General features: G+C 40.2%; 1 protein-coding gene across 2 annotated transcripts in view; it reads right to left on the bottom strand.

The window, feature by feature from the left end:
- Window positions 1-22,899, bottom strand: part of LOC150079140 (vacuolar protein sorting-associated protein 11 homolog) — a 697,977-nt gene that overhangs the window by 115,826 nt on the left and 559,252 nt on the right. For both annotated transcript variants that reach the window (XM_090382204.1, XM_090382205.1), the window contains one exon: window positions 22,338-22,433. In XM_090382204.1, coding sequence (XP_090238330.1) covers window positions 22,338-22,433 — 96 coding nt within the window. The remainder of the gene's footprint in view (window positions 1-22,337; window positions 22,434-22,899) is intronic.

Here is a 22,899-nt window from a genome sequence, read left to right on the forward strand (position 1 = left end):
CTTTTTCCATGTCAAAGAAGATGGACACCAAGTGTTCTCTTTTTAGGAAAGCATCTCGGATAGATGTTTCCAGTCTAATTAAGTGGTCCAGTGTGGACCTGTTTCTTCGGAAGTCGCACTGAAAGCGGGAGAGAAGGTCGTTCGATTCTAAATACCATAAGAGACGAGCATTGACCATTCTCTCCAATATTTTGCACAGACAGCTGGTCAGAGCAATAGGACGATAGTTTTTTGGACATTTAGGGTCCTTTCCTGGCTTAGCAAAAGCAAGAATAGTTGCCTTGCACCAGGTATCCGGAAAGTGCTCTTCAAGGAAGATTCTGTTGTACAGGAAGAACAAACAGTCCATGGATTCTGGTGAAAGATGTTTGACCATTTCATAACGGATGTTGTCTGGTCCAACAGCGGTAGCCTTTGTACGGGTGAGTGCTGTTTTCAGCTCATGGATATTAAATGGTCCATTGTATGGGTGGGAACCCTTCGATGTGAATTTAAGGGCCTGTTTTTCAGTGTTGCGCTTTAAGACCAGAAACTCTGGGGAGTAAGATGATGTTGCAGAGATGTTAGAAAATGCTTCCCCAAGAGCATTGACTATTCCAGTAGAGTCTACAATAGTACATCCATTATATTCAAGGACCGATGAGGGGTGTGCTGTGTATTTTCCCTTCATTTGCCGGATTTTTTCCCAGACCGCCTTAGTACTAGTAGACTGGTTAAAAGATAAAGTAAAATGGATCCACGATTCCTTCTGACGCTGACGACGGATGTAGCGTGCTTTGGCTCGAGCGCGTTTAAAGGCTATAAGGTTGTTCGTGTAGGATATCGGCAGAATATATCCCCCACGCTTGGTTTCGAGCCTTTTTTGCTGCTGTGCATTGTGAATTCCACCAAAGTTTGGGAAATGGTGGAAACCGGGCAGATGTTTTTGGAACAGCATTCGCAACTGCTTGGACGATAATTTCTGTGATGTATGTTACTGCATCATTGATAGGCTCCTGACTGACGGTACTGAGGTCAAAAATTGCCTGATGTTGGAAGGCAGACCAGTCAGCCTGATCAATATTCCACCGTGGTCACCTGAAAGGAAGACACGGTCTCGCACTGTATAACGAGGTTATCACAGGGAAGTGATCACTTCCGTATGGGTTCTCCTCCACTTCCCAAGTGAGTGAAGGGAGTAGAGAAGGGGAGCAGATAGAGAGATCAATGGCAGAAATCCTTTGCTGCCTCCTTTAATATAACTGGATAGATTCCATCCACCCCAGGTGTTTTTATTATCTTTATCTTCAACAATTTCTCCTCGACTTTACTCTCGGTTATTAGAAGATTATAATTATAATTAACAGGTTTATAACTACCTGTGTCACCCTTCGATATCCCTTTGTGAACTGAGGATACATTTGAACATCTGAGTCCAAGGATGCTCTCATAATTATCGCTAAGGGTTTGCTTACTTTCTTTAATATAACCGTATAGATCCCATCCACCCAGATACTGACTGGAACTTGTAGATTGGTCACTCGCACACCAGTAAGACTTTTGTGAACTTATTGGATGATTGTTTTCTGCAGCAGCATGTTCGAGCGGCAACCAGAGAGGACAATACTCTTGATCTGGTTATCAGCAGTGATAATACATTTATTAAGAATTTGTAGATGAAGGAACCCCTAGGTGGCAGTGATCACAGTGTACTGATGTGGAATTTATTTAAAGATATAATTACCATCACGGCTAGAGGAAAGGGTTTTTGCTTCCATAAAGGTGACTACAGTGGTCTCAGACAGTTTTTAAATTCTGTACAGCGGGATCAACCTATGATGTTACTAACAGCAAATTCTAAGTGGGAAGCATTCAAGGAATTAATCGTGGAAGCTACTAAACGTTTCATACCTATTAAGAAATATTGTGCAAGATTTAAGCCTAAATGGTGTCAAAGGAACTAATGAGATTTGTGGAAGAGAAGAAAAATGCATGGGATGCATTTAAATTATCAGACGACACAGAAGCCTATGGCAGATATAAGCTAGTCTGTAATCAAGTCACAAAGGAGTTTAGGCAGGCGAAGGCAGATTATGAGAAATCTTTGGCAAAGGATGCTAAGATCTGGATATATTCTTACCATGTGTATGCCATATACAAAAATTTCATTACTTCATCCAGCATGCCCCCCCCCCCCACTTTTTCTTACTGCTGAATACACCATGAATTATCAAACTAATAGAGCAAGCTTATCTGCGAAAAGATCTAAACCTCCCAAGCACTTCTTATTTCATTTCACAAATATACGTGGTCTCAACTCTAATCTCAACGATGTCCGTTTCCACTTGCAGTATGCCAAATCCCATGTACTTTTACTGACAGAATCTCGGTTATCGGTTGATTCAACTACTGCTCATCTCAGTTGCCCAAATTATTCGCTCTATGATTCCTTCGCCACAAAGGTGGTACTTCTACATATGTTCATTCCGATATTCAATGTCAGAGACTTGCTAATTTGGAATCTTCTCTCTTCGATCTTCTATGGCTCAAAATCTCTCTACCTCACTGTATCAAATTCATCTGTTGTCTCTACTGTTCTCCCAACTACTAGGTGGTAGATGACTCTCATCAACCGTTGCAATACCACCATTTTGCTTATTGGAGGCTTGAAGTGGTGAAACTCATGTTTAGCCTCTAGAGCTAAGTTCCGGTCAACCTTTCCCTATATCCTCCATCATACACTATGACTGATGACCTTAGAGGTTATGATGAACATCGTGGTGAGATCGAATATTCCTTACATTTTGAGGGTACAGCTTTAAAACGGTGTTCACAGGACGGCCGCTAGTTAGTACACCAGACCGAACCTATTGGTAACACTCTAGGAGGCTTCAGGATCAGTTAGTGTATAATCGTACTACCTCTACTCTGACAGATAGTGACTGGAGAGAGATCGAGTAGTGTATATGTGGGGAGCATTGTCGAGGCCACGTTATGTCAAGGATCTGGGTATATTCATACCACGTGTACGCCATATCCAAAAAGTTCATTATTTCATACAGCATGTCCCACCCACTTTTTCTTACTACTGAATACACCATGAATTGTCAAACTAATAGAGCAAGCTTATCTGCGAAAAGATCTAAACCTCCCAAGCATCTCCTAATTCATTTCACAAATATACGTGGTCCCAATTCTTTTTTTCGATGTCTCAATTTCGATGTCCATTTGCACTTGCAGTCTGCCAAACACGATGTACTTTTTCTGACAGAATCTCAATTATCGGTTGATTCAACTACTGCTCATCTCAGGTGCCCAAATTATTTGCTGTATGATTCCTATCGCCTCAAAGGTGGTACTTGTGCATATGTCCGTTCTGATATTCCCTGTCAGAGACTTGGCAATTTGGAATCTCCTCTCCTTGATCTTCTTTGGCTTAAAATCTCTCTACCTCATTGTGTCAAATTTATCTGTTGTCTCTACCATCCTCCCAACTCCACTAATCACTTGGAGCTCTTTGACTGCCTCTCTTTGCAAATTGACTTTCTCCAGTCGAACTTTCCTAACAGCGAGGAAATTTTCATTTGTGATTTTAATGTTCAGAACTCCAGCTGGCTTCCGTTTTCTAGTCAAACCAATCGAGCTAGTCGAGATGCTGAGCCTTTTGCAATTACTAATGACCTTGCACAGATTGTTCATTTACCTACAAGAATACTGGAGATCCTAATCATACAGTAAATCATACAAGAAGATCCTAATCATACAGTAAATATGCTTGATCTTTTTCTCACAAACAACCCTTCTAAGTCAAAGGTCAAAGTGAGAGGACCTTTAGGCACTTCAGATCACAATTTGGTGATTGTCTCTTCTCCAATGGAGCCTTTATCTCATCGCTATTCCCAACCTCGCGTTGTTGGGCATTACAAGAATGAAAAATGGGATGACCTGTGAAATTTCTTTTCTTCTTTTCCTTGGTCGGATTACTGTTTCAAAACTTCTGATGTCAACGTTTGCTCAGATCGTGTCAGTGAAATTATTCTTGCAGGAATGGAATTCTTTATCCCACACTCCACTTTAAAATCTCGTCCTTTAAATAAACCTCGGTTTTCCAATAAATGTGCTTCTCTTGAACAGCCTTAGCTGTTCAAGAGAAGAATGTTGCATATAGTAATTGGCTTGTTTCTAATTCTTCAGTTTCAATTTCTGCCTACACCAAAGCTCGCAACAATTGTAAAGCAGTTATAAATCAGTCCGAACTAGAGTTTGAAGGCTAAGGGTAGAAAAGTTGCTTCTTGCTCTAATGGTAGCCGAGCATTCTGGTCTCTTGCCAAAGATATTGGCCGCAACTTTTGCCCATCTCTGCTCCCAACTCTGTCAAAACCAGATGGTTTTTTTGTCACTTCAGTCAAGGATAAAGCTGACCTGCTGGCATCCCATTTTTCTTCCAACTCATGTATTAAAGATCTTAGTAAAACACCTCCCACCATTCCGAATACGTTCCATTCAATGCCTCCTGTGGTCTTCGGTCGAAAGGATGTCAGAAGGATTTTGATGAATCTTGATGCTAAGAAAGTTCCAGGTCTTGATGGTATTTCTCCACCTGGTCTCAAAACCTGTGCTCCTGATCTCACTCCTATTCTTTGCCACCTTTTTTCACTTTCTTATTCCAAAGGTGTTTTTCCTTCTGCTTGGAAATTTGCTCATATCCAGCCAGTTCCTAAAAATGGTGACAAATCCCTCCCATCCAATTATCGTCCCATTGCAATTACTTCTACTCTTTCTAAAGTAATGGAGAAATCAAATAACCGTGAATTCTTAAACTACCTAGAAACCTTCCGTCTGTTCAATGATGGACAGTAAGGATTCCGTCAGTATCGTTGCACTGGTGATATTGGGCGCCACTGTAGCCAGGTGGGCAGGAGCAGCAGTGTTGTAGCACACGCTTCTTGTTTAGACCAGGGTTCGAGCCAGTGCCCACCAAATACGGAGGATGCGGAAAGGTCAGGGAATGACCACCGCATATCCCCGGAGCAATATGGCCTTAGTTGCTAATGCTCCTAAAAACCAAATAACAAACAACAACGGGTGATATTCTGGCTTATGTTATCCATTTATGGACTAATTCAATGGAAAGGTTCGGTGAAACACAAGTAGTTGCTCTTGAGATCTAAAAGGCTTTCGATCGTGTTTGGCATAAAGGTCTTCGAAACAAGCTTCCATCTTATGGTTTGAAAACTGTTTTTTGTAATTGTTTATCCAGTTTTCTCTCTGATCGTTCACTGAGGGTGATGGTAGATGGCTCTCTGTCTTCTAACTTCACCAGTCATTACTGGTGAAGTTAGAAAGTTAGAAACTTTTAGTAGCTTCCACGATTAATTCCTTGAATGCTTCCCACTTAGAATTTACTGTTGGTAACATTGTCAGTTGATCCCACTGTACAGAATTTAAAAACTGCTGGAGACCACTGTACTCGCCTTTACCAGTAATGACCGGTGAAGTTAGAAGTTAGAAACTTTTAGTAGCTTCCACGATTAATTCCTTGAATGCTTCCCACTTAGAATTTACTGTTGGTAACATCGTCAGTTGATCCCACTGTACAGAATTTAAAAACTGTCGGAGACCACTGTACTCGCCTTTACGGAAGCAAAAACCCTTTCCTTTAATTACCCCTGATGGTAATTAAATGTTTAAGTAAATCCCACGTCAGTACACTGTGATCCCTGCCACCTAGTGGTTCTTTTATCTGCAAATTCCTAATACATGAATGATCACTGCTGATAACCAGATCAAGAGTATTACTTTCTCTGGTTGCCTCTCGAACATGCTTCTGCAGAAAACAATCATCCAACAAATCCACAAAAGTCTGACTAGCGTGTGAGTGACCAACCCACAAGTTCCAGTCAATATCTGGGAAGTTAAAATCCCCCATTATAAGACATTCCGATTTACTAGCCCACTCTATTTCTCTGTACAATTGTTCATTGCACTCATTCAAGTCATTAGGCCTATAACACACTCCTACTCTTATTTTTGCTTTCGCAGTGCTTATTTCACACCAAACGGACTCAACAGTGCACTGTTCATCTATATCAACTGGATGCACTTCTTTTGATTTTATGTTTTTCTTTATTAACAGCATAACATCTCCTCCCTTCCTATCCTGTCTATCCTTTCTGTACACATTGTACTCCCCAAATCCCAGTTCGGCATTCCTTATATCTGTGTGACACCACGTCTCCAATATCCCAACAATATCCGCCTTTGATGTCTTGACCAACACTTCAAATTCATCAAATTTATTTACTATACTTCTAGCATTGGTATACATGCAAGTATACATGCACCTATTCTTATTCTTAGTTACTCTAACACATCCCATATACACACCTGTTTCACGACGACTGCCATCTGTCCCTGAAACCACCAACACCCCCTCGCTCCAGGTCGCTACTTATTCTAATAGAAGTTGTGCAAGAATCACCTTCCCCTCTGCCTACGGCTACTGTTAAACTATTAGTCCTTGTATCCCCCCAAGCTATCAGTTTTCCGACCCACCCAACACTGCCTCAATAGCATCAGCAAATATTCTTGCACCCTTTCTATTTAAGTGTATCCCATCCCTGAAGAAGCAGTCTCTCCTGTTAACAAGTACAGTCCAGGCTGAAAAAAATTCTATCCCTTGAGACTTGCACAATATTTCCAGGGCCGAATTGATCGACAAGGCTCTCATCGTATACTCCCTCCTATCGTGTCTGGGCAGAATTGCAGACACTTTCAAATTCAACCCGAATTCACGGCTTTTTTTCATCAGTGACCTGTACTTGTTAAGTAATTCTGCCGGTCTCCTACTCTTAATATCATTAGTGCCAACGTGTACAACTATATCACCTTTTGTGCCCCTAAAAGATGATATCCGCTCTACAACGTCATCAACCTTTGCCTCTGGCAGACATACCCTGGTCCTGTTTCACCTATCCTTTTTACAAAGGATGTTTCCCGTTTCCCTGACAATAGAGTCACCAACAACTACTAGTTCCTGTGGGACCAGCGCATTCTGCCTTGGGGGTTGCCGCTGTGTTGCGTGATGACCAAGTGCAAGCTCCGGCGTTGATGTGGGCAGCTGAGAGCCTGATGGGCCCCTCAATTTAGATCTTTCGAGGGCATCCAACGTCCTTCAAACTCTCATATAGGCCCATAACAATGCTGAGTTGTCGCCTGATTTCCTTACACTCCTTACATCGCGCACACACAAAGACATCCCCCATGGCAATGACATGTTCCGTTCCAGAGAGTTCGGCAAACATTTCACAAGTTGCACATTTTTTTAGGCTGTGATGCGTTGTAGAATCGCCCCCCTCAGTTCTCCCCCGAGACACAGCACTCCTGCCACTTTGAGCCCGTTGCTTTGCTGCTCTAGTTTGGGGCATGATATTTTAAATTAATAAGATCAATAAATTAAATTAATTAAATGTCAATACTACGCTATCTAATAGAAACAGTGAAGCGTATTACTGTTTCTATAATTATACGTTAGAGCTACCTCAATTAAAAATTTGAATTCCCTACCACTATATACATAAACAATGCCTGCAATATTCGAACGAAATAACGGTTTTATAAAGTATTACGTATATCTACAAAAACTGTTTATATAAATTAAAATAAAAATAACCAGCGTAATTATAACTATAAGACTACGTATTAAGTACAATATAAAATAACAATTATGTAAATAAAAAGCAAACACTTATCGTTTTTTTCGGAGCCTGTAACTCGCAGCTGTATTTTCTAAAGAGAGTCAGCACCCTCTAAAAATAAGGTTCAGTTCTAAAAATTACAGCATCTCTAGATGCTGTAATTTATAGAATTGAAGAGTTTAATTGTAAGGGTACCCTTGTGTTCCTATTAACCAATCTCTTTCCCCTTCTTTGCATCCATTCCAGCAGCTCTACAATCTACCTAAAATGAGGCCTCTGCACCTGTATACAGTACTCAAGAAGATGTTGCCTGACCTCCCACCATTCCGAACACGCTCCATTCAATGCCTCCTGTGGTCTTCCGTCGAAATGATGTCAGAAGGATTTTGATGAATCTTGATGCTAAGAAAGTTCCAGGTCTTGATGGTATTTCTCCACTTGGTCTCAAAACCTGTGCTCCCGATCTCACTCCTATTCTTTGCCACCTTTTTTCACTTTCTTATTCCAAAGGTGTTTTTCCTTCTGCTTGGAAATTTGCTCATATCCAGCCAGTTCCTAAAAATGGTGACAAATCCCTCCCATCCAATTATCGTCCCATTGCAATTACTTCTATTCTTTCTAAAGTAATGGAGAAATCAAATAACCGCGAATTCTTAAACTACCTAGAAATCTCCAGTCTGTTCAATGATGGCCAGTACGGATTCCGTCAGTATCGTTGCACTGGTGATATTGGGCGCCACTGTAGCCAGGTGGGCAGGAGCAGCAGTGTTGTAGCACACGCTTCTTGATTAGACCAGGGTTCGAGCCAGTGCCCACCAAATACGGAGGATGCGGAAAGGTCAGGGAATGACCACCGCATATCCCCGGAGCAAGATGGCCTTAGTTGCTAATGCTCCTAAAAACCAAATAACAAACAACAACTGGTGATATTCTGGCTTATGTTATCCATTTATGGACTAATTCAATGGAAAGGTTCGGTGAAACACAAGTAGTTGCTCTTGAGATCTAAAAGGCTTTCGATCGTGTTTGGCATAAAGGTCGTCTAAACAAGCTTCCATCTTATGGTTTGAAAACTGTTTTTTGTAATTGTTTATCCAGTTTTCTCTCTGATCGTTCACTGAGGGTGATGGTAGATGGCTCTCTATCTTCTAACTTCACCAGTAATGACGGTGTCCCCGAAGATTCAGTTCTTTCCCCTGCTCTTTTCCTCTTGTATATTAATGACCTTTTTCCATTGACTGGGAATCCTATTCATAGTTTTGTTGATGATATCACATTGAATTCCACTTTCCATTTTGAGAAACCTTGCCCTGCTCAATCAGCCTCAACTTCTCGAAAATCTGCTACCAATTCCTTAAATGCCGATCTTCAGGTAATTCTCCAGTGGGGCAAAGACAACTTAGTTGATTTCAACCCTTCTAAAACTCAGTCTTGTCTTATATCTCGCAAAAAGGATTCTTCTGCACCTATGGTTATCTTTGGTGACACTCCGAATTCTAGGCAAAATGATATATCTCTTTTGGGGATTACCCTAGCTTCTAATCTCTCTTGGCACAAGCATATTACAAATATTGCTTCCTCTGCATCTAAAAAACTTAGTTTTCTCTTTCGCTCTCTACATTACTTTTCTTCCAAACAGCTGCTAACTCTGTATAAATTGCAAATCTGCCCTGCCATGGAATAGTGTTCCTGCATCTGGGGTAGTGCCCCCAAAACCTCTTTGAGACTTCTAGATTCCATTCAGAAGATAGCAATTAGGTTAATCAATGACTCCTTTCTAACAGAGTCTCTCCACTCTCTGTCTCATAGACGTACTGTTTCTGCTGCATGCGTTTTCTACAGATACTTCCATGAGCACTGTTCTTCTGAATTGGCTTCTATAATTCCCACTCTCTCTCTTTCAAAACAGTCCAAACACGTGCCGCCAACAGCCAACATCCATTTACTGTCCAATTTCAAACCCACATTACTTTTCTTCCAAACAGCTGCTAACTCTGTATAAATTGCAAATCCGCCCTGCCATGGAATATTGTTCCTGCATCTGGGGTAGTGCCCCCAAAACCTCTTTGAGGCTTCTAGATTCCATTCAGAAGATAGCAATTAGGTTAATCAATGACTCCTTTCTAACAGAGTCTCTCCACTCTCTGTCTCATAGACGTACTGTTTCTGCTGCATGCGTTTTCTACAGATACTTCCATGAGCACTGTTCTTCTGAATTGGCTTCTATAATTCGCACTCTCTCTCTTTCAAAACAGTCCAAACACGTGCCGCCAACAGCCAACATCCATTTACTGTCCAATTTCAAACCCACAGAACCAACTTATCATCTTCGTCATTTATTTATTCACCTGCCATTTTCTGGAACAACCTTCCTTCATACGTATTTACTGAAAATTAGTGTACAGAAGTTCAAGTCCAATGTCAACAAATATCTTCTTTTGTCTTCTCAACCTCCAACCCAAGCATGGTACTGAGTACTATAGGATCTAATACCTCTTGTGTCTGGGGTTTACATAAAAAAAAAAAAAATCCCCACTAATCACTTGGAGCTCTTTGACTTCCTCTCTTTGCAACTTGACTTTCTCCAGTCCAACTTTCCTAACAGTGAGGTAATTTTCCTTGGGGATTGGAATGTATGTCTGCCAGGGGTAAAGGATGATATTGTTGTACACGTTGGTGTCCCACTAATGATATTCAGAGTAGCAGACCGGCGGAATTACTTAAAAAGTACAAGTCAATGCTGAAAAAAAGCCATGAGTTAGGGTTGAATTTGAAAGTGTCTGCAAATCTGCGCAGACACGATAGGAGGGAATATATGATGAGAGCCTTGTCGATCAATTCGACCCTGGAAAGATTGTGCAAGGCTCAAGGAGTAAAATATTTTTCAGCCTCGTCTGTACTTGTTAACAGGATAGATTGCTTCAACAGGGATGGGATACACTTAAATAGAAAGGGTGGAAGAATACTTGCTGATGCTATCGAGGTAGAGTTAAGTGGGTCGGTAACCTGCAAGTTTGGGGGGGGGATACACAGACTAATAGATTAACAGTAGCCGCTGGCGGAGGTAAAAGTGATTCTTGCACTGTTTCTATTGAAACGCAATTGAGCAGCAGCCTGGAAAGCAAGGCAGTGGGAATGTCCAGGACTGCTGAGAGTCATAGTGGAACAAGTAAATACATGGGCTGTGTTAGGGTAACTAAGAGCAGAAACAGGTGCATGTACACCAATGCTAGGAGTATAGTTAATAAATTCGATCAGCTTGAAGTGCTAGTCAAGACATCAAAGGCAGATATTGTTGGGATATCAGAGACGTGGTGTCACACAGACATAAGCAGTGCAGAACTGGAATTTGGGGAGTACAATCTGTACAGGAACAATAGACAGGATAGGAAGAGAGGAGGGGGTTATGCTATTAGTTAAGAAACATAAAATCGAAGGAAGTGCAGCCAGTTGACATCACTGGACAGTGCAGTGTCGAGTCAGTTTGGTGTGACATAGGCACTGGGGGATCAAAATTGAGAGTAGGAGTGTATTATAGGCCTAATGACTCTGATCAGTATAATAAAAAACTGTACAGGCAAATAGAGTGCACCAGTAAATCAGAGAGTCTTCTAATGGGGGATTTTAATTTCCCAGAGATTGAATGGAATTTGTCGGTTGGTCACTCACACACTAGCAAGGCTTTTGTTGATTTATTGGATGATTGTTTACTACATCAGCATGTTCGAGAGGCAACAAGGGGGAGTAATACTCTGGTCTGATTATCAGAAGTGATTCTTCATGCATTAAGAATCTGCAGATAAAGGAACCACTAGGTGGAAGTTATCACAGTGTGCTGAAGTGGGATTTACTCAAAGAGGTAACTACTATCAGGAAAAGAGGGAAGGGTTTTTTATAAGGCGACTACGGAGGTATGAGACAGTATTTAAATTCTATACAGTGGGACCAACTGATGATCTTACCAACAGCAAATTCAAAATGAGAAGCATTTAAATAATTAATCTTGGAAGCTACTAAGCTTTTAATACCAACTTAGAAATATTGTTCAAGATTTAGGCCTAAATGGATGTTAGATGAAATATTTAGACATGTGGCAGAGAAGAAAAATGCATGGGATACATATACATTAACAGGTGACACAGAAGCCTATGATAGATATAAGCTGGTCTGTAACCAAGTCACAAAGGAGATTAGGCAGACAAAGGCAGATTACGAGAAATCTTTGACAAAGGATGCAAAGAAAAACAGCAAAGAGTTCTTTACCTATGTAAACTCTAGCAGGAAAGGGATGAAACAGATTGGTCCACTGGATATTGATGGTTGAACTGTTGATGATCCTGCTCATGTGGCTAACAAACTAAATCAGTATTTTGCTCTACATTCACACATGATGAGTTATTCAGCAAGGGGAATGCCAGAGGTGTATTCAACTCTGGCAGTAAGCTAGATAATCTTGTAATAAATGAGAGTAAAGTGGAGGAGAAATTGTTGCAGATAAACATAAGAAAGGCACCTGGGGTGGATGGAATCTATCCAGTTATATTAAAGGAGACAGCAAAAGAAGTAAGCAAACCCTTATCCCATCCCTGTTGAAGCAATATAATTATTGCTTCAACAGGGATGGGATATACTTAAATAGAAAGGGTGGAAGAATACTTGCTGATGCTATCGAGGTAGAGTTAAGTGGGTCGGTAACCTGCAAGTTTGGGGAGGGGGGATACACAGACTAATAGATTAACAGTAGCCACTGGCGGAGGTAAAAGTGATTCTTGCACTATTTCTATTGAAATGCAATTGAGCAGCAGCCTGGAAAGCAAGGCAGTGGGAATGTCCAGGACTGCTGGGAGTCATAGTGGAACAAGTAAATACATGGGCTGTGTTAGGGTAACTAAGAGCAGAAACATGTGCATGTACACTTGCATGTACACCAATGCTAGGAGTATAGTTAATAAATTCGATGAGCTTGAAGTGCTAGTCAAGACATCAAAGGCAGATATTGTTGGGATATCAGAGACATGGTGTCACACAGACATAAGCCGTGCAGAACTGGAATTTGGGGAGTACAATATATACAGAAAGGATAGACAGGACAGAAAGGGAGGAGGGGTTATTCTGTTAGTTAAGAAACACATAAAATCTAAGGAAGTGCATCCAATTGATGTTGGTGAACAATGCAATGTTGAGTCTGTTTGGTTTGACACAAGCACTGGGAAAGGAAAAATGAGAGAAGGTGTGTGTTATAGGCAAAATGAATCTGATGACTGTAATGAGCAATTGTGCAGAGAAATAGAGTGGCCCACTCTATTGTGCACAGAAATCGAGTGGGCCAGAAAATCAGTGTCGTTTAATGGGGAATTTTAATTTCCCAAAAATTGACTGGAATTTGTGAGTTGGTCACTCACACACTAGCAAGGCTTTTGTAGTTTTATTGGATGATTGTTTTCTAGAGCAGCAAGTTCGGGAGGCAACTAGAGGGAGTAATACTCTTGATCTGATTATCAGTAGTGATTCTTCATGCATCATGAATCTGCAGATAAAGGAACTACAAGGTGGCAATGATCACAGTGTGCTGAAATGGGATTTAGTCAAAGAGGTAACTACCAGCAAGGGTAAAGAGAAGGGTTTTTGCTTTCGTAAAGGTGAATATGTTGGTCTGAGACAGTATTTAAATTCTATATGGTGGGACCAACTGATGAAGTTACCAACAGCAAATTCAAAATGGTAAGCCTTCAAAGAATTAATCTTGAAAGCTACTAGACTTTTCATACCAACAAAGAAATATTGTTCAAGATTTAGGCCGAAATGGATGTCAGATGAACTAATTAGAAATGTGACAGAGAATAAAAATGCATGGGATACATATAAATTAACATGTGACACAGAAGTCTATGATAGATATATCAGCTGGTCTGTAACCAAGTTACAAAGGAGGTTAGGCAGGCGAAGGCAGATTACGAGAATCATTGGCAAAGTATGCAAAGAAAAATAGCGAAGAGTTCTTTACTTATGTAAACTCTAGAAGGAAGGGGATGAATTAGATTGGTCCACTTGATATCAATGGTTCAACTGTTGATGATCATCTACATTCACACATGGGGAGTTATTCAGGGAGGGGAATACCAGAGGTGTATTCAACTCTGGCAGTAAGATAGATAATCTTGTAATAACTGAGAGTAAAGAGGAGTAGAAAAATTGTTGAAGATAAACATAAGAAAGGCACCTGGGGTGGATGGAATCTATCCAGTTATATTAAAGGAGGCGGCAAAGGAAGTAAGCAAACCCTTAGCCATAATTACGAGAGCTTCCCTGGACTCAGGGGTGGCACCCAAGGAGTGGAGATGTGCAAGTGTGACCCCAATCCACAAAGGAGGATCAAAGGGAGACAGGTATTGACAGAACTGTTAGTTTAACTTCTGTTCCAGGGAAATTAATGGAGGCACTGGTTAAAGAAGCATTGCAGGATCATCTAGACAAGACTTCGTTTATAGCTCGGACACAGCATGGGTTTGTTAAGTGGAAGTCTTGTCTAACTACTTTGATTGGATACTATGAAGTAGTCACAAAAGAACTGGATGAAAAGAATAACTTTGATATCATATATTTGGATCTTAGAAAGGCCTTTGATACTGTTGCACATGGAAGACTGATGCATGAATTGGAGCAGTGTGGCATTGGAGGCAAATTGCTGCTATGGATAAAGGGATGGTTGAGTGGGAGAAGACAGAGTGGTAATCAATGGACACTGCTCTTCGTGGACTAATGTTATTAGTGGAGTCCTTCAGGGTTCAGTGTTGGTTCCATTGTTGTTTTCTGTATTTATAAATGATATTGATGATGGTATAGAAGGGCTTAATGTCCAAGTTTTCAGATGATACGAAGATTGGCAGGGTTGTTAATGACACTAATGACAGTACTGCTGCAACAGGATCTAGAAAAGTTGAGCAGATGGGCTGAGAGGTGGCAAATGAAGTTTAATATTAACAAATGAGAAGTGGTGCATATGGGAAGCAGTAATCGCAGAGTAATGTATCAACTCTGTGTTACCATACTGACAGTGCTAGAGAATGAAAAGGACCTGTGGGTAATTGTGCAGGGAGATATGAAGTTTTGAAGAGCAATGCAGATGGTCTGCAAAAGTATCTAATTGTCTTGTCAATGATATACAGGAATTTTTCTAGCAGGGATAAGGAGGTGATTATCCCCTTGTATAAAGCAGTGGTCAGGCCACACCTTGAGTACTGTATATAGGTCTGGAGGCCTCATTTTAAGAAGGTTGTAGAACTGTTGGAACGAGTACAGAGATAATCGCAGAGTAATGTATCAACTCTGTGTTACCATACTGACAGTGGTAGAGAATGAAAAGGACATGGGGGTAATTGTGCAGGGAGATATGAAGTTTTGAAGAGCAGTGCAGATGGTCTGCAAAAGTATCTAATTGTCTTGTCAATGATATACAGGAATTTTTCTAGCAGGGATAAGGAGGTGATTATCCCCTTGTATAAAGCAATGGTCAGGCCACACCTTGAGTACTGTATATAGGTCTGGAGGCCTCATTTTAAGAAGGTTGTAGAGCTGTTGGAACGAGTACAGAGAAGGGCAACAAGATTAGTGAATGGAATAAATGGTTGCTCTTACAAAGAAAGGCTTAAGTTTTTCAAATTACAGTGTCTTGAGACTAGACACCTGCGAGGTGATCTGATTGAGGTGTATAAAGCCTTGAATGATTTGCGCATGCTCAAAGCTGATGGGATTCTTCCGATTGCTCAGAATAATCGCATTAGAGGGCATAAATTCAAATTGAGGAAAGACGGTTGTAGGGTAGATGTGTGGAAGTTTGCCTTTAGCCAGCGGGTGGTTGATTGCTGGAACAAACTTCCATCTGTCGTAGAAGCTGATAGCTTAGATTAAAGGCAGAACTTGACAAACATCTGGAGCAAGGGATGGGTGAAATAAGGTTTTTTTTTTTTTTTTTTTTTTTTTGGCTTTTGCTATATAAGCTTGCTTTCCTGCATCATGTGCCTTTACTAATGCTAATGTTCAGAACTCCAGCTGGCTTCCATTTTCTAGTCACACCGACACAGCTGGTCGAGTTGCTGAGGCTGCTGCAACTACTAATGACGTTGTACAGACTGTTCATTTACCTACAAGAATACCGGACAATCCTAACCATACAGTCAACATGCTTGATCTTTTTCTCACCCTTCTAAGTACACGGTCAAAGTGAGTGGTCCTTAAGGCACCTCAGATCATAACTTGGTGATTATCTCTTCTTGAATTGAGCCTTTATCTCACAGCTATTCCACACCTCGTGTTGTTTGGCATTACAAGAATGCAAAATGAGATAACCTGTGAGATTTCTTTTCTTCTTTTTCTTGGTTGGATTACTGTTTTAAAACTGCTGATGTCAACGTTTGCTCAGATCGCGTAAGTGAAATTATTCATGTAGGAATGGAATCCTTTATTTCACACTCCACTTTAAAATCTCGTCCTTTATCTACCCTTGGTTTCCCAATAATCCGCCCTACCATGGAATGTTGTTGCCAAATCTGGGGTGGTGCCCCCAAAGCTTCTCTGAGGCTTCTAGATTTCATTCAGAAGAGGGCAATTAGGTTAATCAATGACTCCTTTCTAACAGAGTCTCTCCACTCGCTATCTCATAGACGTACTGTTTCTGCTGCATGCCTTTTCTACAGATACTTCCCTGGGCACTGTTCTGATGAATTGGCTTCTATTATTCCCACTCTCTCTTTCAATACAGTCCAAACACGTGGCGCCACAAGCAGACATCCATTTACTGTCCGACTTCAAACTTTTCATCTTCCTCATTTATTCATTCATCTGTTGTTTTCTGGAACAACCTTCCTTTGTACATATTTCCTGAAAATAACAGTCTACAAAGGTTCAAGTCTAATGTCAACAAATATTTTATTTCGTCTTCTCAAACTCGAACCCAAGCACGGTACCAAGTACTATAGGTTCTAATACCTCTTGTGTTTGGTGTTTTCATTAAAAAAAAAAAAAAAACCAGCAAGCATTTCTTTACTTATATAAACTTTAAAAGGAAGGGGATGAATTAGATTTGACCACTTGATATCGATTGTTCGACTCTTGATGATCCTGCTCAGATAGCAAACAAACTAAATGAATATTTTCATCTACATTCACACCTGAGGAGTTATTAAGGATTGAAAATTCCAGAAGGTTGTCAATTTGCAGCAGAGTGCTTAATGGTTCTGTAATAACTGAGAGCAAAGTGAAGGTGAAATTGTTGAAATTAAACATAAGAAAGGCACCTGAGCTGGATTGGATCTATCCACTTATATTAAACGAGGCAGCAAAGGAAGTAAGCAAACCCTTAGCCATAATTATGAGAGCATCCTTGGACTCAGGGGAAGTCCCCACGGACTGGAGATGTACAAATGAATCCCTAATTCATAAAGGGTGATCGAAGGGTGACACGAGTAATTACAGACCAGTTAGTTTAACTTGTGTTCCAGGTAAAATAATGCAGTCAGCAGTTAAAGATGCATTGCATTGCAGGATCATCTAGACAAGACTGCAGTAATAATGCAGACACAGAATGGGTTTGTTAAAGGAAAGTCTTGTCTGACAAATTTGATTGGATATGATGATGTGTTTATAAAGGAACTGGATATAAAAAATAATTTTGATATCATATACTTCGATATCAGGAAAGCATTTGACACTGTTGCACATGGGACGACTACTGTACAAATTGGAGCAGAATGGTATTAAGGATAAGTTGCTACAATGGATAAAAGGATGATTGAGTGGGAGAAGACAGAGGGTGGTAATCAATGGGCGCTGCTCTTCGTGGACTAATGTTATTAGTGGAGTCACACAGGGTTCGGTGTTGGGTCTACAGTTGTTTTCTATATTTATAAATGATATTGATGAAGGTATATCAGGCTTAATGTCGAAGTTTGCAGATGATACAAAGGTTGGCAGGGTTGTTAATGACAGTAATGGCAGTTTGCTACTGTAACAGGATCTAGAAAATTTGGAAAGATGGGCTGAAAGTGGCAACTTAGTTTTAACATTGATGAATGCAAAGTACTGCATATGGGTAGAAGTAACCCCAGAGGAATGTACCAACTGTCTGGTTCTACACTTAGGGTGGTAGAAAATGAAAAAGTTCTGGGAGTAATTGTTCAGTGAGGTATGAAGTTTTCTGTGCAATGCAAACAGGCTGCCAGAGCAGGTCATGGAGTTTTGTCAATGATTTATAGGAATTTTTCTAGCAGGGAAAAGGAAGTGATTGTCTCTCTGTATAAGGCGATGGTCAGGCCACGCCTTAAGTACTGCGTACAGGACTGGAGGCCTCATTTTAGGAACAATGTAGATTTGCTTGAGCATGTATAGAGAAGGGCAACAAGATTGGTGAGGGTAAATTAGCATTAGCATTAGTAGAGGCATTTGATGCAAGAAAGCAAGCTTATGCAGCATCAGCCAAAAAAAACAAAAAAAAACCACTTCCACTTCACCCCTTTGTTCGTTCGAAATACCTGTCCAGCTGAGCCTTAAACTTATCTAGGCTATCAACTTCCATGACAAGGGATAGAAGTCTGTTCCGCCAACCAACCACCCGCTGGCTAAAGGCAAATTTCTGCACGTCTATCCTACATGTCTTTCCTCAATTTGAATTTATGCCCTCTCAGGTGATTATTCTGAGCGAGAGGAAGAATCCCATCAGCATTGAGCATGCTCAAACCATTCAAGGCTTTATACACCTAAATCAGATCACCTCGCTGGTGCCTAGTCTCCAGACACTGTAATTTGCAAAACTTAAGCCTTTCTTCGTAAGAGCACCCCTTTGTTCCATTCACTAATCTTGTTGCCCTTCTCTGTACTCGTTCCAGCAGCTCTACATCCTTCTTGAAATGAGGCCTCCAGACCTGTTTACAGTACTCTAGGTGTGGCCTGACCATTGCCTTATACAAGGGAATAATCACCTTATCCCTGCAAGAAAAATTCCTATATATCATTGACAATACACCATGAGCTACTCTCGCAGCCCGTCTGCACTGCTCAGAGAACTTGATATCTGCCACCACAACCACCCCCAGGTCCTTTTCATTCTCTACCACTGTCAGTGTAGTACCACAGAGTTGATACGTTGCTCTGGGGTTGCTGTTTCCCATGTGTAGTACTTTACATTTGTCAATGTTAAACTTCATTTGCCACCTCTCAGCCCATCTGCTCAACCTTTCCAGATCCTGTTGCAGCAGCATAGTGTCAGTAGTGTCCTTGACAACCCTGCCTACCTTTGTATCGTCTGCAAACTACGACATTAAGCTTGATATACCATCATCAATATCATTTATAAATACAGAAAACAATAATGGACCCAACACTGAGCCCTGAGGGACTCCACTAATAACATTAGTCCACGACGAGCAGTGTCCATTGATTACCACTCTCTGTCTTCTCCCCCTCAGCCACCCCTGTATCCACAGCAGCAATTTGCCTCCAAAGTCACACTGCTCCAATTTGTGCAGCAGTCTTCCATGTGCAACAGTATCAAAAGCCTTTCTAAGATCCAAGTATATAATATCAAAGTTATTCCCTGCATCCAGTTCCTTTGTGACTGCATCATAGTGTCCAATTGAATTGGTCAGGAAAGACTTCCCCTTAACAAAACCATGCTGTGTCCGAGCTATAACTGAAGTCTTGTCTAAATGATCCTGCAGTGCTTCTTTAACTAGTGCCTCCATTAATTTTCCTGGAACAGAAGTTAAACTCACAGGTCTATATTTACTTGTGTCAGCCTTTGATCCTCCTTTGTGAATTGGGGTCACATCTGCACATCTCCAGTCTGTGGGTACCTCCCCTGAGTCCAAATGAAGGGATCCTCTTACCAAGAGAGGCTTAAGTTCTGCAAATTGCAGCAGTTGGAGACTAGGCACCTGCGAGGTGATCTGATTGAGGTGTATAAGGCCTTTAATGGGTTGAGCACGCTGAATTCTGATGGGATTCTTCCACTTGTTCAGATTATGAACCTAAGGGGTCATAAATTCAAATTGAGGAAAGACAGCTGTAGAATGGATGTGCGGAAATTTTTCTTTAGCCAGCGGGGAGTTAATTGCTGGAACAATTCATCTGTCGTTGTGGAAGCTGATAGGTTAAATAAATTTAAGGACGAACTGGACAAACATTTAGAGGGAATGGTTGTGCGATTTTTTTTTTTTTTTTTTTTTGTTGATGTTACACAATCTCATATGCTTGCTTTCTTGCATCACATGCCCCGATTACTATTACTATCACTATTACCCCGGGTGCCTTTTTTTTTGTTTATCTTCAACAATTTCTCCTCCACTTTCCTCTCAGTTATTACAAAATCATCTAGCTCACTGCCAGAGTTTATTTCACCTCTGGCATTCCCCTCCCTGAATAACTCATCATGTGTGAATGTAGATGCAAAATACTGATTTAGTTTGTTAGCCACATGAGCAGGATCATCAACAGTTCAACCATCAATATCCAGTGGACCAATCTGTTTCATCCCTTTCCTGCTAGAGTTTACATAGGTAAAGAACTCTTTGCTGTTTTTCTTTGCATCCTTTGTCAAAGATTTCTCGTAATCTGCCTTTGTCTGCCTAATCTCCTTTGTGACTTGGTTACAGACCAGCTTATATCTATCATAGGCTTCTGTGTCACCTGTTAATGTATATGTATCCCATGCATTTTTCTTCTCTGCCACATGTCTAAATATTTCATCTAACATCCATTTAGGCCTAAATCTTGAACAATATTTCTAAGTTGGTATTAAAAGCTTAGTAGCTTCCAAGATTAATTATTTAAATGCTTCTCATTTTGAATTTGCTGTTGGTAAGATCATCAGTTGGTCCCACTGTATAGAATTTAAATACTGTCTCATACCTCCGTAGTCGTCTTATAAAAAACCCTTCCCTCTACCCCTGATAGTAGTTACCTCTTTAAGTAAATCCCACTTCAGCACACTGTGATAACTTCCACCTAGTGGTTCCTTTATCTGCAGATTCTTAATGCATGAAGAATCACTTCTGATAATCAGACCAGAGTATTACTCCCCCTTGTTGCCTCTAGAACATGCTGATGTAGTAAACAATCATCCAATAAATCAACAAAAGCCTTGCTAGTGTGTGAGTGACCAACCGACAAATTCCAGTCAATCTCTGGGAAATTAAAATCCCCCATTAGAAGACTCTCTGATTTACTGGTGCACTCTATTTCCCTGTACAGTTTTTTATTACACTCATCAGAGTCATTAGGCCTATAATACACTCCTACTCTCAATTTTGATCCCCCAGTGCCTATGTCACACCAAACTGACTCGACACTGCACTGTCCAGTGATGTCAACTGGCTGCACTTCCTTCGATTTTGTGTTTCTTAACTAATAGCATAACCCCTCCTCTCTTCCTATCCTGTCTATTGTTCCTGTACAGATTGTACTTCCCAAATTCCAGTTCTGCATTCCTTATATCTGTGTGACACCACGTCTCTGATATCCCAACAATATCTGCATTTGACCAACACCTCAAATTGATCAAATTTATTTACGAAACTCCTAGCATTGGTGTATACGCAGGTATACATGTATCTGTTCCTATTCTTCGCTACCCTAACACAGCCCATGTGTTTACTTGCATTGCAATGACTCCCAGCAGTCTCTGAAATAACTTGCATCTTGTTTTCCAGGCAGCTGCTCATTTCAATAGAAGTAGTGCAAGAATCACTTTCACCTCTGCCAGCAGCTACTGTTAATGTATTAGTCCGTGTATCCCCCCACTAGCTAGCAGTTTTCCGACCCACCTAACACTGCCTCGACAGCATCAGCAAATATTCTTGCAACCTTTCTAGTTAAGTGTATCCCATCCCTGTTGAAGCAGTCTCTCCTGTTAACAAGCACAGACCAGGCTGTGAAAATTAGACTAATAAAATTTTAGGGCAGGAAGTCTCAACCTGTGGAAAATTCAAACTACAGATTAATTAGTGCAATTTCACAATATATTTGAGATGTTATAAAAATGATACCCAGCACACAAACTTTGGTTTGTCTTAAAATTCAACTACAGATTATTCAACAATAATCTGCAGTTGTTTCCAATTTGCATAGAATGTGCCCTACATAATATCTGTAGTAATTCCACTAAACAATGTCAAACTTTATAAATAAATTAATCAGTAATAATTAATTAATTCGCAATTCATAAAAAAAGCCAGTCATTTTATTTACTTTTCATTTCTGTTTAGCACAAATAGGAAAATTCAATTTCTTTATGGGAAAAATAAAAATATTTCAGAAATGAACACAACTGCACATTACCCGTGTTGTTATATTATTATGTTGCATGACATACTTGAATTTTATTTCCTTTGTGATCTGTACATTCTAAATCTGAAATGGTGGTGGTGTTTTGTATATACTTATATATCACAAGAACCATTAAAAATTTGTCTATGAAAAGCTGAACTGAAAACTAGATATCTATATTGATACCAATAAAAACAGGTACAATTTAATTATAACTGGATGGTCTGGCATATTGTTGTTGTTGTGATGGAGTTTTATGACACATAGACTGCCAGGGCCACATTGTGTCTTTCAAATGGTTAGTACGAAATAGTAAATTTATTGAGTATATTCAGATTAACTTACTGTTGATGATAAGAGTGCCCACAAAGAAAGTGGACAGATGGCAATTCAAGGTGGTGCCCACATCCACTGCACTTTGACACTTGAAATATTTTTGCACTAAAAAAAATAAAACAGCAAATGTATAAATGATTAATGATAATTACCATTTATTATGCTTTTACATAAACACAGCTACCCTGATAGTTTTGCTCTATAAAATAGGTTGAAACTGTTATGAATTTCAAGTGGGGCTTTTAAAAGCATAGAAACAATAAGAAAAAGGACATAGTGGCATATACTTTTGCTTGAAACAGCACATTCAGCACTTTCCAACACAGAACATTGTTGTAAAGCAATGATAAACATAAGTGCAAGTTATTTTATGTCAGTGTAAAAACAGTCGACCATTATTAAAAGAAATATGACACTATGTAAACTTAACACATACCATTAAGTGAGGCACATGCGTGACGTTAAAAGAAAGTTATTTGTAAACGACACTATATGCATTGTAAAAACAAGTTAAAAATATTCATTCATTTACATTTAGATAAACCAGATTTTTCAGACCTCTTTGGTACAT

Source organism: Mastigoproctus giganteus, chromosome 10 (assembly GCF_048544385.1).
Source record: "Mastigoproctus giganteus isolate SK-2022 chromosome 10, ASM4854438v1, whole genome shotgun sequence".
NCBI classification, from domain to species: Eukaryota; Metazoa; Arthropoda; class Arachnida; order Uropygi; family Thelyphonidae; genus Mastigoproctus; species Mastigoproctus giganteus.